The following is a 17273-nucleotide window of genomic DNA, read 5'->3' on the forward strand; positions in this document are numbered from 1 at the left end:
TAGTTTCAGTCTCCCATGACAACTGGCCAAAGAAGTATAGGAAAAATGCGAGGAAACAAATTCAGGTATTTTGAACCTTAAATACTTAGTAAGTAACAATAGACAAAGCAGACAGGGCTGATGTGAAATAACCGAGGCCAAGTGCAAAAGAAATTGAATACATTCTTTTATTTAGTCTAATTTTCTTTTTTTTTCCTTTTAATCTCATATAGTTCCCACCCCACCCCCACCCCCAATTGTTGCTCTGGAATTAATAATTACGATAATTCAAGAATGGACAGAGAACCAATATTTCCTGGAGATAAAAGTAAACAGTGTTTTGAGTACTCACTCCAATCAAACAGCGATGGAAACAAAAACACAACTCTACTGGGTGATATGTGTAATAGATTTAAATTTTCTTATTTCATACTTCGAATCCATGAATTTTCATGAGAAATTTATTACTCTCCTGCTATTAACTTCCTTAACTTCTTGGAACTAATAAATCAAGAGACTAAGCCAGACATGAGAGAAGTTTTAATATTTTTATCTGCTCTTGGACTAAAGTCTTTAACTTTATTAATAATTCCTAATGTATTTTATTAATGTAATACCTTAAATTCATTAAGAACCTTCATACACATCCAAACAGTTTACACTTTCTACAAATCTGTGAGGGAACTATTTTATATGTATAAATAAATATATGTATATAATCAAATGTTATAAATATTAAGTCCATTAAGCACAGGAGAAAACTGAAACTCACAGAGATCTTAGTGACCCTTTACAGTAACAAGACAGAAATGAGAGTACCAGAACTCTGTCTGGAGATTCTAAATGTATTAGTTTTTTCATTATGCCAAAGTAAATGTGTCCATTTGAACAGAGATCCCATAACCACTACCAATTATTAAACCACTTATTACCACTTTCAAAGTATTTCAAAATAATTAATATGGCTAACAAATATCAAACAATAAATATCATCCACTTATAGTTAAATAGAAAATGCTTTAAAATCTAAACCTAATTTTGGAGTACCAGTTTACTGCACTATGATTAAATGCTATAGCATTTTGATGGATAAAGTCTGGCAACACTCACCTCTTTCTGACGATACTTAATCGCCAATTTTAGTCTTGCAAGGTCATTTCCACTTTGTTCTTCTATGAGACTATTGTCATCTCGATAATTAAGAATAATTTCTAGTTCTCTAGAACTTCTTGTCTGATCCAGTAGGTCCTTAGCAAATTGTTTACACTGTCGTGACAGCTCCTCATACTCTGATTTGAATTCATTTTCCACCTTGCTCAATTCCTGAAGCTCCCAACTTAACTGAAAAGCTGTGAGAAAAGGATCTTCGCTTGATAGTGCAATGAGAGAGGGGCTGGCCAAGGCCTTGTAAATGTTGAGTCTGGAGCGTGAGTGGCGGAGGCTATCCACATCTGAACTGGAGACGCATTCAACACAGTTACAGCGGACCTCATGCGGTCTGGGCACTGAGACTCCTTTCTGAACTAAAAGTTTTATTATCTCATAATTATTAGTGTGAGCTGCCAAAATGATTGGTGTAATGTCCGGAGTAAATTCAGAGAACTGCTTATCAAGGAGTATGGGAGGCACCTAGAAAAAAGAGAAAAATGGAAGTGATGAATATTTATCCATTTGTTCATGCCTGTGAATTTCAGAGCATACCAAAGGAATGTTGAACGAGGTCCATAAATTTTGCCAGTCTTTTACAGGAGAAATATAGTTTTTTCTTCTCCCCAAAAGACAAGAGGAAATTAGAGAAAAAATAACTTTATTCTTTCTTTAATCCGAATTCCAACATTTTAGAATTTTTTTTTTTTAATTTAAATAATATCACTATGTTTCTTTGTAAAACTTCTCATAGTGAAACATTCGGTAACATTCATTTTTCATCATTTACAATTTGAACAGCTATAGAATGTTTGTATAATGCAACCAATTGAGTTATAGAAAATTCACATAAATGATATAAATCTGATGCCAAATCCTTTACAAATATAAAATTACTGTTATTGTTTTTTTTTAATTTTCAAGTATAGTCTCAAAAAACTGTTTACTTCTATCTCCAGTAATACTTCAGATGAGGCACTTTAACAATAATTCAAATAGATAAAGTGTACAAAGTGTATCATTATGAACTATCTCTGTCCTTTGTTATAGACTTTGTTTTAAAGTCTATTTTGTCTGATATAAATATTGCTACCCCAGTTTTTTTTTTTTTCATTTCTATTTGCATGAAATATATTTTTACATCCTTTTACTTTCAGTATGTGTGTGTGTGTGCTGATCTGAAATCTCTTGTAGACAGCATATGTAAGGTTCTTATTTTCTTATCAATTCAGTTACCCTATGTCTTTTGACTGGCACATTTAATCCATTTAAATTTAAAGTGATTATTGATAGTATGCCATTATTGCCATTTATCATTCATATTTATGTTCTTTGTTTGGTTCCTTCTTCTTTAAAAAGTTCTTTTAACCTTTCTTATAAGACTGATATGGTGGTGATAAATTTGTGTAGCTTTTTCTTGCCTGTGAAGCTTGCTGAGTAGAGGCGTTTTGGTTGTAGGTCCTTGCTTTTAATCACTTTGACTATTTCAAGCCAATCCCTTTTGGCCTGCAAAGTTTCTGTTGAGAAATCAGTTGACAATCTTATAGGCACTCCCTTGTAGGTAACTAATTATGTTTCTCTTGCTGATTTTAGGATTCTATGTTTTTAACCTTTGGCATTTTAATTACTTATGGTATGTCTTGTTGTGAGCCTGTTTGGTTTCATTTTGTTTGGGACCTTCTATGCTTCCTGGACACGTATGTCTATTTTCTTCGCCAGGTTAGGAAAGTTTTTCATTATTATTTCTCCAAATAGGTGTTTAATCTCTTGCTCTCTCTCTTCCCCCAGCAGTGCCTCTATGACGTGGATGTTGGCATGCTTGATGTCCCAGAGGTCCCTTGAACTATCCTCATTTTTAAAATTATTTTTTTCTTTTTGGTATTCTGCTTGGATCTTTTTTGCTACTGTGTCTTCCAAGTCACTGATTCAATCCTCTGCTCTAACCAATCTATTGTTGATTCCTTTTATTGTATTCTTCGTTTCTGATTGATTCTTTTTTTTTTTTTTTTTGATTTCTATGTCCTTTTTAATGCTTACTATGTCTTTGTGAAGTCCTCACTGAGTTAATCTATTCTTCTCCTAAATTCATTAAGCATCCTTAAACCATTATTTTGACCTCTGCATCTGGTAGATTGTGTACCTCCATTTTGTTTAGTTCTTTCGCTGGAGTTTTCACCTGTTCTTTCATTTGGAACATTTTTCTTTGTTCTCTCATTTTGGCTGCCTCCCTGTGTTTTTTTTTCTATGTCTTAGGTAGATCTGCTATGTCTCCCAGTCTTGGCAGGGTGGCTGTATATAGTAGGTGTCTTATGGCGCTCAGTGACACAGTCTTTCCTGGTCACACGAGGTGGATGCTCTAGGACTGTGAATTATGTGGATTGTACATGACTACTTGTTGTAGTTGAACCTTGACTGACTGTAATGACTGGTCAGGACCACAGTAGAAGAGCTGCTGTGAAGGGGAGTGGACCCCACAGAGCAGAATTTACCTTAGTTGGGCTCCGGTGCCTACTGAGTCAATTCTTTTGGTGTGCCCTTTGTGGAACTAATCAGATGGTGCTCCATTGTGGTCTTAAACTGGCCATTGGGTGCCTTGATTCTGGGAACTCTTGGGAATGTCTCTGGTGCCGAACTAGGTCTGCCACAATCTGTGTCCCACTCAGGACACCTCTGGCTAGAGCAGAAAGTGATTTGAGGTTGATAGCTGCTTGTGTTGATCTTAGAGGCATGTGTGAAAGGCAACACTATGAAATGAAGTGGGCTGCCACTAGTACTGGGACTGGGGCCACTCAGCAAAGGGCTCAGGGCATGCTGAGGCAAGCCACTGCCTGTCTGGGGCCACTGGACCTTTGAGAATTTTAAGGAAAGTCTTCAGCATGGGCAGAGGCCAGGTACCTATGGGGAATAGCCACTAAAAGAGGCTTGGGGGGTATGTGAATTAGGTAGGGTGGGGTCTCAGGGAGTCACCAGGGTGGGGCAAGTGGTGTTCACCAGGATAATGCACATTCAGACTCGGTCCCTGCCTGCCTGTACCTTCAGGCTGTGTTGCAGAAAGGGTCAACACAAGAACAATGGTGGCTGCCCTCACAGCCCTCATTCTGAAGCCACGCAATTCAGTTTCTCCCTACGTGTCCCTGGTATTTTTCAAGCTGCTGTCTCTATACTGGAGCTTAGAGCAAGTGTTGGTGAGCAAGTGAGTCTGTGCTTGAGCTCTTTAAGAGGACACCTGTGTCTATAGCAGCCCTCCCTCTCACCTGGATAGAGTTCCTGCTGATTTTCACAGCCAAATGTGGGATTTCCTCTTCCCAGCACTGAGCTGAGGAGCCTGGTGTAATGCTGGGATCTCTCATTCCTCAGAGGTGGACCTCGACAGCAGAAATATTTCTCCCAATTCTCAACTGCCACATGAATTGATAATTGGGACCAGCCATTTTGCATCTTAGCCTCTCCTACCAGACTTGATGTTGCTTCTCCTTTATATCCTTAGTTATAGGAGTTCCATTTAGCTAGTCTTCAGATGGTTCTCCAGGGTGATTGTTTTATAATTTAATTGTAATTTTGATGAGGTCATGGGAGGAGGTGAGCATAGCATCTACCTGCTCTGCCATTTTGACCTGAAGTTTAGTTACACTGATTTTTGACTTATGAAATCTTAAAATAAATGGCTATGGAAACTCTTTATTTAATTACAGTCTTTCTTGTTCCCAACTTATTTTTCTGACTGATAATCTACTTTTCTTTCCCAGAGATGCTGACTTCATAAATAATCAAGTGATACATTGAAAAAATAGTAATTTGTTTTAAACCTAAGATTTCCTCTGTAATAGAATTCTTTTAATTCTTCAGTTTTTTTTTAAAATTTGTATTTATCTTCTGCATTCCTAACATCCAAAAATATGATTAAAAATGGCAGAAGGACAAAAGGGGTTTGGCCTCATATTTTTTTGGTTTCACCTATCCCTTTATGGTATATTTTCAAGATAAGAGGTGCTCATTTGTTAATATCATTGTTTTATGTGCCCCAGTGAATCAGGTCGTCTGTGTGTTTATGTACAATTTCTTTTGAATTATTCTCCAGGAACAGTAATAATGAAAATAATTTAATAGGCACTATTTAGTAAGTATCTGCTAGGTACGTTAACCCTTACCATTTATTATTATTTATTATTCACATATTATAGATGAGGACACTCAGCAAGTAAGTGAAAGGCCTGCTCTTTAAGCTGAGGTCCACCTGTCTGACACTCAAGTCTGTATGCATTGCACCATGATGATTTACAATTTTTGGTTTAATATTTATTACTGGTGGCAAAAAGTCGTAGTGGCTTCTATGAAAATAAAAGCTACATAAGGACAAGTTTAGCAGGCATGGTTGAGAAAATGATGACACATGTTATATTAAAATATGCTGCTGATAAAATATGAAGGAAACCACAACAGGATCAAAAGGAAAACAACTATGTAGAGAAAACCAATACTCATATGAAACTTCAATCATACTATTTTGAAGTAGAGGTGTAAGCTTTATAGGTGAATAATAAAACCTGTATGTTTTTAATTCAACTGACCATTTAAAAATATCCATTTATTTTATCAGAAACACTATATAAGGATTAAAAAGATAAAATTATCTATTTGAAATCTATGAAGTCAGTCGATAATGAATATAGTAACAAAGACTATTTTTTAAATGTGCTTATAAATATTAGAGGAACCTAAGTGGTTGTTGAAATAGTCCTTTACATTCAAGCACATTCAATACATACATCTTTATTTTTTAAGTCTATTTTAAAGATAGCATTAATGGAAAATTTAATAATATATTTATTACAAAGAGAAAAAATTTATTAATCAAACCTGAACAAGAAGTAATCTTTAACTATAAGTATTTTCTATGACGGACATTTAGAGAAAACAAAACTTTAAGTAAATAAGTTCCTATAATAAATGTATATACCCCACACAAATGCAATTTAAAAGGGTTTTCTGGATTCAATACAGTTTCATCTTCATTTCTTTGCCTTTTAAAACTGTCAACATTTTATTAACCATCAAATAAAAATCCAAAGAATTTTTCAGGAAGTTTTATAAAAACATAATAGAATATGAACATATTGAAAAGCATGTATTTTTCAGAAAAAAAGCCTATCCGTCATTATATTAGAAATATGATTAAATAATTGATTAAAATATGTAAGAATAAATAAGAATAAATACTGTTTATAAGTTTTAATACTAAATAAATCATTATGAATTTATAATTTTTAAATATATGAACACTTTCAATTTTACTGTTTGCAATAATTTTTATTTTTTAAAATCATTTTTAAATGGAACTGTTGTATAGGACCACTAAAATAAACAATAATTTATTAGTCAAAAAATAATTTTAAAATTATTTAATTTTAATTATTTTGGAGTTTCCTCTTACTCTAAAATATTTTGTAAATTAATCAACAAATTATATGTTGTCTTTACCATTAACTGCCTATTGCTCAGCTGATCATACACTACTAAACATTGGGATCTGTTTGGCCTTAGGAGTCTGTTGGGACTCTGAGTAGCCAGTGAGCAAGCACACATTAGTTTATCCAAGTCCCAAAGGGCAGGTGTTGGGACCTATTTCATTCCATTAAAAAATAATAAGAAAAGAAAAACACTTAAATTTTTTTCTGTTATTGAGTGCTAATCAAATGATTGAATCAATTATTACGTGGTGTTTAAAAATTGGAGACTTTCTTATTTTATCATCACTTCTATATTTACTAACTTTCATTCTTCTGTATGCAAAATTTGGCCCTCTACTCCTTTTTATTATTGGGTACTACTATGGACCCATGAATTTGTCCTTTATTTTATTCAATATATTTTGATTTATTGTTTTAATTATTAATTTGAACTTAATTTGAGGTATAACATAATACAATACAATGTACAAATATTAATGTACAGTTGATAGCTTTTTAAATGTGAACACATCTGTGTGACACACTCCACATAAAATTTTAAAAAGTGCCTGCCTCTCAGGAATCTCCTTCTTGTCACCTCGCAGTCACTAAATTTTGTAGTCATAAATCTAACTATTATCATAGGTTACTTTCACATACCTTTGTATAAATGAATTAAAGAGTATAAACTTTTTAAGTCTAGCTTTCTTTGTTAACATTAGCTCTTTAAAATACATTATTTTTTCAGTAAAAATGAATTTTAATTTAATTCTGCATAATATTTAGATTTATGAATATAGCACAATTTGTTTATCATTCTATTATTGATTACATCTGTGTGGTTACAAGTCTGAGGTTATTAAGAATATTTCTCCTATGTACATTTTTGTTTATGTCTGTTAATCTTGTATCTAGAAATGGATTTTGGGGTCAAATAATTTTCTTAAGCAGTTATACTAATTTTCATGCCCACCAGAAATTATACTTGGTATTGCCAATTATTTATCAATCTAGCTGTGTACTTATTTATGCTATTCATCATATCAAGCAGTCGTTTTGAATTGTTTTATTTATTTTTGAATAGTAATGGGTGTTGAATTTTGTCTAAGACCTTTTCTTCTTCTATAGAGGTAATCAATCAACTTTGTTCTTCTTACTCCTAAAAGTATAGCAAAGTATATTAATAAATTTCTTAATGTTAAAACATTATGAATTTCTTGAAATAAATCCCACTTGTTCAAATGCATAATACTTTTAATACAGCTAATTTTTTTATTTGGATTTTTTTGTATTAATGCTCATAGTGAGATTGATTTATAATCTTTACTTTGCTATCGTCATCAAGTTTTGGTGTCAGAGTTATGCTTACTTCATAAAGAGAATATGGATGTTCTCCTTTTGTGGAAAACAGGAAGATATGCCCCTCAGATCTCTCTTCAAGAAACGACTTGCTGCCTATTTGCACAAGTACAGGCCCCTCCCTAACAGCTTCCAGCTTTTCACCCCTTCAGGTTCTTCTTCGACTTTGGAGCCTAGGACAATGAGTGAGCTACCAGGCTAGATAAGACCCTAGCTATGGGCACTCTACATGGGACACCTATAGTAAATGATTTTCCTCTGAGCTTTTCTTTCCATGAGCAGAAACTTTTGTCAGGCCTGCATTATGGTCTAATGGCTTGCCCTTCTCAATCCTGCTTTTGTTCTTTTTACTTTCAAAGTTGTTATTTTCCAGTAAGTCATTTTTAGAAAATAACATCTCATTGTCAACTACTTGAAGAATCCAAATTGTGATCCTTCCATTTTTAATACTGCGGGAAAAATAAGTACCACTGAAATTATCTGATCTTTGTAAATTCAAAATTACCCTTTGTCAAACTAAAAAGCTTTCACACGGCAGAAGAAATCATCAGAAAGACAGATGCAACCATCTGAATGGGAGAAGATATTTACAAATAATGTTTCTGATAAAGGATTAATTGCAAAAATATGCAAAGAACTCATACAACTCAACAACAACAACAAAAAACAAGCAATCCAATTAAAAATGGGCAGAGGACCTAAATAGACACTTCTCCCAGGAAGATACACAAATGACCAATAGAAATTAAAAAATGCTCAACTTTACTATTAAGGAAATGTAAATCGAAACCACAATGAGATACTGCCTCACACCTGTTAGAATAGCTGTCATTGACAGGATGAGTAATAACAAGTGTTGGAGAAGTTATGAGTAAAAAAGAACCCTCATATACTGCTGGTGGGTGTGTAAATTGATACAGCCACTATAGAGAACAGTATGGAGATTCCTTGAAAAATTAAAAACAGAATTACCATAGGACCTAGAACTCTCTCTTCTGAGTATGTCCCCCAAAATTTGAAAACATTTATTCAAAAAGTTATATGCACCCTTATGTTCATAGCAGCATTATTCAGTGACTAAGACATAGAAACAACCGAAGTGCACCTTGATAGGTGATTGTATATAGAAGATGTGGTGCATATATACAATGTAATATTACTCAGGAATAAGAAAAGATGAAATATTGCCATTTGTGACAACATGGATGGATCTTGAGATTATCATGCAAAGTGAAATAAGTCAGATAGAAAAAAATAACTATATGATATCAGTTATATGTAGAATATAAAACTGAAAGCAACAAATGAACAAGACAGAGACTCATGAACATGGAAAATAGTTTAGCTGTTACCAGAGGGAAGGGGTGGAGTGGGGCTGGTAGATAAAAGTAAAGGAGCTCAAATATATAGTGACTACAGGAAACTTAACTTTTGACAGTGAACATACAATGCAATATACATATGATGTATTATTGATTTGTACAGTTGAAACCTATAAAATTTTATTAACTAATGTTACCTGAATAAATTACATTAAAATTACCCTGTAAAACCATCAGTACTTGGGATATTTATTCAGTAACTTTTCCTATTTATTATACAAAAATTAGTCTGTTTGGCCCTTCTATCAATGATAGGGTCAGTTTGTATAAGTTGCATTTTCCTAGCACATCTGGGTTCATTTATAAATACTGGTTTTAAATATGTAAGGATTCAGGTAAAGCTATGCTCACATGACCTTCCTGTAGAATCTACTAGGGGATGAAATGATGCAGAACTGAGAAAAGAACAGATGATGAGTATTAAATGTAGGTAATAGTTAATCTAAGATCAATACGAAGGCAGACAAATTTATTATTTATTAATTATTTTTATGTACTGAAAATGAAGAAAGAGATGGGAAGAGGTGTGGAGTAAAAGGCTTTATATTTAAACAACTAATAGAATGGAAGCCTTAGTAAAATAACAAGGGAACAAAAGTTTTATAAAAGGTATTACTACAAGATAGAAATCATTCTAAATAATGAGAAAGGTACAGGCATTGAGGATCTTCAATTCTTTCCTCCTCTACAGCAAAGATTATTGTCCAAAATATTAATCTCTTCAGACAATTACGTTTTTTAAAATACTACCATGACTTATAATTCTTTGTAATTCAACAATATATTCATACTTCAATCATCAAATATTTATTGAACCTGTTGTCTGGCACTGCATTAGACTGAAAATTAATAAAGATGAAACAACCTATATTCACGAAGAGATGACTGCCATATTTGATAGACTACTAGAACACACAATCCAAATCTCTCAACCACATTAATTCAAATGTTTACTAATTTATTATAAATCCAACACCGTAATAGTATTGTGTAAAATACACCGAAAAATAAGAAACACGTGTTTTTTTAACCTTTTTTTGTTTTTTCTTTATTTTTTTACAGCTTTATTGAAATATAATAGACAATTAGTTGCTTGTATTTACATTGTACAATTCAATGAGTTTTTTCAGTTATAGTTGACATACAATAATATACCATTTTCAGTTGTATAGGATAGTGATCAGATATCCACATAACTTACAAAGCGATCACTCCTAATCTAGTACCCTTCTTCCTCTCTATATTTATTACAACATTATTAGTCATCTTCCTCATGCTACAATCTACATCTCCATATCTATTCTGGAACCATCCATTTGTAACTCTTAATCCCTTTGCCATTTTTTGTCCCCCACTATTCTCCTCTCATCTAATAGCCCTCAAAATATTCTCTGTATCTATTAGTTTATTTCCATTTTTGTTGTTGTTTATCTCGTTCTTTAGATTCCACATATATGTAAAATCATGTGATATTTGTCTTTCTGTATCTGACCCATTTCATTCAGTGCAGTACCCTCTAAATCCATCAAGGTGATATATTTTTCTATTCCCTTTCTTTTAGCCTCTGTGTGCCTTTTAATTCAAAGTGAGTATCTTGTAGGCAGCATATGTAGGGGTCTTATTTTCTTATCCATTCAGCCACTCTATCTTTTGGTTGGAGCACTCAGTTCTTTTCCATTTGAGATACTTGTTGGTAGGAATGTAGTTATTATCATTCTTTGTTCTTGTTTTTGATACATGGTTTTTTCTTGTTAAAGAAGTCCCTCCAACATTTCCTGTAATATTTGCTTGGTATTGATAAATTCTCTTAGCTAATTTTTGTCTGGGAAGCTCTTTATCTTTCCTTCAACTCTAAATGATAGCTTTGCTGGATAAAGTATTCTCAGTTGTAGATCCTGGGTTTCTATCACATTGAATATTTTGTGCCAAGCTCTTCTGTCCTGCATGGTTTATTTTAAGAAATCAGCTGCCAGTCTTATGGGTGCTCCCTTGTAGGTAACTAACTGCTTTTCTTTTGCTTTTTAAAAATTTCCCTCTTTTTCTTTAAGCTTTGGTTGGTATTTAAATTATGATGTGTCTTGTTGTGGGCTTCTTTAGGTTCCTAGTTTTTAGGACTATCTGGGCTTCCTAAGGTTTTATGTCTATTTCCTTCACCAGGTTAGGGAAGTTTTCCACCATTATTTCTTCAAATAGCTCTTCAATGTCTTGGTTTTGTTCTAGTACCCCTAAACATGGATAATTTTACATTTAATAGTGTCTCTTAGGCTCCTTAAATTATTATTATAGTCTTGGATTCTTTTTTCTTGCCTTTCTGATTGAGTGTTCTTGGCTTTCTCATCCTCTATATAGGTCATTTGATCCTCTTCTTTATTCACTCTGTTTGTTTCACTTAATATACTTTTCATTTCAGATAATGTGTTCTACATTTCTGACTGGTTCCCTTATATAATTTCCATTTTAATTTTTATGTTTTTAAAAATTTTCTTTCTTAAAATTCTCACTGAATTCATCTACACTTCCCCTAAGTTCATTGACCAATTTTATAACTAGTGTTTTAAACTCTGCATTTGTTATACTTCTTGATTCCATTATTTCTGAATCTCTGTTCTGTTCTCTCATATGGGTTCTGCTTCTTTGTCTTCCTATTTTGGCTGCCTTTCCATGTCTGTTTCTATGTACTAAGCAAAGCTTCCAAGTCTCCGGGTCTTATTAGTGTGGCTTTGTGAAGTAGGTGTCCAGTGGCACAGTCCTGAGAGGGGTTCAGCTGCAGGGCAAATTTAGCCATAGCTTATGTCCCTCTGGGGCCACCTGTTAAGAATCAGCAAGCAACCAACAGATGCTGTGCTTATAGTTGTCTCAAAAGGCCACCAGAAATCAAGGCCAGCTGCCCCAGTGTTAGTTTAGGTGCTGCTCAGCAAGGGGCATCTTGATATACCTAGGATATACCTAGATATGGCTTGGATAGGACCGTGAGTTGTGGGAGGCAACAGGGAATGACGGATACCTCTGTACAGAGGATACTTCTGTACAGAGCAAGTCTCAATTCAGCCCTAATTCCAACAACTCAGTCTCCCCCTGTAAGTCCTTGGTGCCCCCTGTGCAGCGGAACTGATGCTGGTGCTTAGACCGAACAGGTCCATCACCGCAAAAGTCCTTTTGCGTACATGGCCCCTTTAAGAGGCTTCTGCTGCTGCCGCTGCTGCAGCCTCTGTCCCACTCAGACAATTGGGAACTCTGTAACCTTTCATCCTTGCCCCATCCTACCTCCTCTCATTGCAGGGTAGCTTCTTATTTCTCTACCTAGTTATAGGGCTTGTTTATCTAGATCCCAGGAGATTTTCCTTGTTGTTTGCTCTTTGTTTTTGCCACAGCTTTGATTTGGTTGCCAGAGGGATGAAGAGAGCCTCTGTTATTTATGTTCCTTTTTTTTTTTTTTTTTGGTCAACATTCTTGATAACATATGAGAAACAACTGTTTTTAATGTCACATCTGATGATCAACAGGGTTTAATTTGTCTGCAATTTTTCCTTCTTACCTGCAGTTTCATTTCCTGCAGTTTCAATTATCTGTGGTCAACTGAAGTTCAAAACTATTAAATAGAAAATTCCAGAAAAAAAAATTTGTATGTTTTACATTAGGTGCTGTTTTCAGTAACGTGATGAAAACTCATGCCGTCCCTCTCCATCCTAACTCGGAATTAAATCACCTCTTTGTCCAGCATATCCACACTGTACAAACGGTACAATAAGGTATTTTGATAGAGAAAGACCACATTCATATAACTTTTATTACAGTATTCTGTTATAACTATTCTATTTTGTTATTGGTTATTATTGATAATATCCTACCATGCCTAAATTATAGATTAAACTTTATCATAGGTATGCATGTATAGGAAAAAACACAGTATATATAGGGTTTGGTACTGTCTGTGTTTTCAGGCATCCACTAGGGGTCTTGGAATGTACCCCCTGTGGATAAGGGGAGACTACTGTACTTGCTAAAATCTTAGAGTTTTTCTGCTTTATATTCCTTACAGTGGATTAATAGTGTTAGGATAAAATATTAACTGTAAAAATCTGCTGTATACCAGAGAATAGAAGAATTATTTGCTAACTATAACTTTTTTTTTCAGTGTTAACAAGAACTTGGCATTCTGCAACATTTTACCTTCCTTAACAATTAGCAAACAGTTGACATATTGGGAGTAGAAAACTGCAGATTCAAACTATTCTTTTAGAAATGTTAGAATATTTGGGCTGATATTCTTTTTTAATGTAGTAGTCCCTCGCAGATAGTGTGTATTCCATATTATAATATATTAATTTTTACTATGTCTAGGTGATTGACATTTCTATGGGGTGAAGACATGAAATCAGAGTTCTAAGCTTTCCAATTAGCAGTTAAATCAAGCTCGGATGGCAAAGGCAATCACAGAAAGTGAAATAATGTAGGATTAAAAAGATCTTTCAGTTTTTTGCTCTTAAGAACTAGTGATATAGTAAAGTTATAGGAAAATGACAGCAACAAGAAGAAAATATGAAAGATGGATTCATACAAAATACTTGTTTTATAGTATAAGTTATATAGAGATAAGTAAAATGCCTCAATATAAATTAGGCAAGATTAGGGAATATTTTGAGTTGCATTAGTTTTGTAGAAATCGTTGGTGTCATAGAAGAATTTAATCAGAAGTGTAATGACATAATTTCTAAATATTAGCATTACTCTTGCATATTTTGATGATTGAATTGAAAATTAGAATTGTTAGACATAGATAAAGATGGCCAGTAACTATTGCAGCTAGTAGTGCGGCACTGGAAAAGTCAAGGTTGTGATTATGTCCTGTCAAATAGGCCAGACAGAGAGTGGAAAAGCAGAAGCATAGAGTACAGCAATTCAAAGTGAAAATGTTGGAGGAAAAGAGAGTCTAGTCCAGATGCTCTTAGATATCTTTGAGTTTGGATTTCAGTTTCCCTAATGTTCACTTGTCTAGGAGGAAAAACTGAACATAAATGGAACAAAAAAATTCTAAAGTTCCGTTGCAGAAGATTTTAATGACCATTTGCAAGTTCTAACACTGAAATGGGACTTTCAGAGAGTTCCCAAATCCAATTAGGGTCAATGACCCTTCCTCTCTAGTCTATCTTTTGGATAGCTATGAATTAGAGTTGGTAAAGGGGCACTCCTTATGGACCATCTCAAACCATATCCTGCCATGGGAGGTGGCAATCCTGAAGTCATTAAGAGGGTAGCAAAATGCTACGACTCAGAGACTCTTGTTTGCTCAACTCCTGCAGCTGAGAAATTTTTCAGTTTATTGTGAACTTTACTACCTTTTCAGAAATTTTACAATCTACTCAGAAATCTAAATAAGTCTAAAATATAAGATATTTGACCTTGGAGATTTTTAGAAAATACAGAAGATGGTCTTGTTCCCTTCTTTTTCATGCTTCATTTTCAAACCAATCTATTTTTACCTTAATTCCTTGCATTTGCCTTATTCAGTACCTTCATTATGCAACTTTTTCAATTTGTCATTCCAGTGTCACAAGTGAAGAGCACGTTTTCCTTACACTAAAATAAATAGGTCATAGGTGGTATTCAATAACTATTACTTAGAAAAGGTGTTGATGTAAAATTGTGTTATTTGCTACTTTGCTACTCATTGTATTTAAGGACAGATGTCAATGTCATGAGCATAACCCTGCAGATAAAAATCACACTATTCTTATTTTAGCAGAAGGAAAAGCTATAGACATAAAGCATTGCACCCAGGCAAACATATATGCTTTAAAAATATATGCTGTCACTACTAATAAACAACACACACATAACTATTTTTTAAAAAAATAAATTTCACATACTTTACTCAGTAAATGATGACTAAGAGGATCCTGAAGCCAAATAAATATTCCTGTTTTTTATACTGCATTATTGAAATGTTGCTCTGGCTTTTATTCTGTCCAAACTTTATGAATAAATATTTATTCAATGCCTTTTTCTCAAACTTATTATAAAATTAGTCACATTATTAACTAAATTATTTTCATGTCACATAGCATTAAAAATGACTGACATACACAAGGAATTTATTAACTCATACACTGATTAATTTTCTCAGAATTTATCCAAATGCTTTAACTTGAAGTGACTCAGCACCAATCTGACACATATATTTTAAATCTACAGTGTGATATTTTACACAAATTTAAAAATGTCTCTTTATTACTAAAATAGACATATTGAACTATTAATAATGAAGTATAAAAATTGAAAAGAGAAATTCAACCTGTAGTGAAATTCATTCAATTTAAGAGTATCCACTCCCTTAAATTCAGCACTTATTAAAATGAGTTGTCTAAACTGAGTAAAAGAAATTTACTTATGTAACATTATTTGATGTGTCCTAAATTTTTAAAACTAAGTAGATACCTATCCTAACATGGCTCTAATCTTAATTACTTTTATTATCTTGTGAAAGTCTTTTATAATCTCTATTATATGAAAAATATCCCCTGTAACATGAAATTTCTCTAATCCAAAAACCTTTTTTTATATTCCAGTTGATAGCACAGCAATAAAAAATTTATGAGGCTTTTTTCAAGTGCTTCAATAAAAATTTGTTGAATTCTTTATTTCATTTTGCTTTTAACTTCGGTGCTTTTTATCTAATGTATCTAAAATCTAGATTTTTTTTAAAACTCTAGTTTATAAATACTAAATTTACCTCTCTTATAAATTACAACTGTTTGACGTTCTAATTCAAACCAACATAAAGGAGTTTCAATTTAAAGTTATATTTAAAATTAATTTAATATCAGTATTTAAAACTAGAAATTTTTATATATAAACATATGTAGATACATATATTCATATATAAGCTTGCACTAAAACTAAATGGTTGTTATGTGAATGATTAATTAATACACGAATGGATGAATGAATGGTTAGATTATATATCTTTAAAAAAGCGAAATTTATTATTTTAGGTCCAAACTGTTCCTTGAAAAACTAAACTGAATTCAAATTCTACTTGTGCAGAAAATGGAACTACCTCTTGGTCTTAGCTTAGGGCTAACGATTTACCAGTATGTTCACAGCTCATCTATAAGAGGGAAACAGGGAGATAAGGAGGTAGGTAAGGGTAAAGGGGATCAAATATAAGGTGATGGAAGAAAATTTAACTTTGTTGAATACACAATGCAATATACATATGACATATTATTGAATTGTACATTTGAAACCTATATCGTTTTATTAACTAAACTTGCTATAATAAATTTAATTTTAAAAAGTTGTGGAAATAGTGCTGATGGTTGCACAATATTGTGAATGTACTTAATTTTTATTATATATGTTATATATTGTATATATTTTTTATAAATTAAATTGTACATTTAAATGTGAAAAAAAGCGCAAAGACATTTGAGCCTTCCACTGCACTGAGTGACTGAAATTTTAAAGACTCTATCTAATTGGTTGATCTGGCATCTAATGAAACCTTAGTCCAAAAAATAATTATAAAAGGTAGATCAAAAGGAACCAGCCACCATTGTATACATGTAGCTCTAATTAGGGGTTCTTAAATTTTGTGAGCCACAGACTTCTTTGGAAATATGAAGCAGCCTGATTATACAGGAAAAATGTATTTAAAATATTTAAAATAATAAAATAAAATAAAGAAATAATAAAATATATTTAAATACATGGTACAGTAAACATATATGCTTCTATATTAATGCATTAAATAAAAAGATCTACTGGCAGGTAATTAGACTCATTTTTAAGTAATGATCAACACGTAAATCCATCAGATATGTAGTAAAGCATTAACATGACAGTAAAACAGCTATTATTGTTACTATTGACAAATACATAAGAACTACTAGCAAAATTGCTTTTTTGGCCTATTTTTATAATTGAAGGAAATTATATATTTAGTCTAGAAGTTAGTAAA

General features: G+C 32.9%; 1 protein-coding gene across 2 annotated transcripts in view; it reads right to left on the reverse strand.

The window, feature by feature from the left end:
• TRPC4 (transient receptor potential cation channel subfamily C member 4) overlaps positions 1 to 17273 on the reverse strand; it is a 206084-nt gene that overhangs the window by 103809 nt on the left and 85002 nt on the right. For both annotated transcript variants that reach the window (XM_016123469.2, XM_016123470.2), the window contains exon 3: positions 1090 to 1608. In XM_016123469.2, the coding sequence (XP_015978955.1) occupies positions 1090 to 1608 (519 nt within the window). The remainder of the gene's footprint in view (positions 1 to 1089; positions 1609 to 17273) is intronic.

Source organism: Rousettus aegyptiacus, unplaced genomic scaffold (assembly GCF_014176215.1).
Source record: "Rousettus aegyptiacus isolate mRouAeg1 unplaced genomic scaffold, mRouAeg1.p scaffold_m13_p_11, whole genome shotgun sequence".
Classification (NCBI taxonomy): Eukaryota; Metazoa; Chordata; class Mammalia; order Chiroptera; family Pteropodidae; genus Rousettus; species Rousettus aegyptiacus.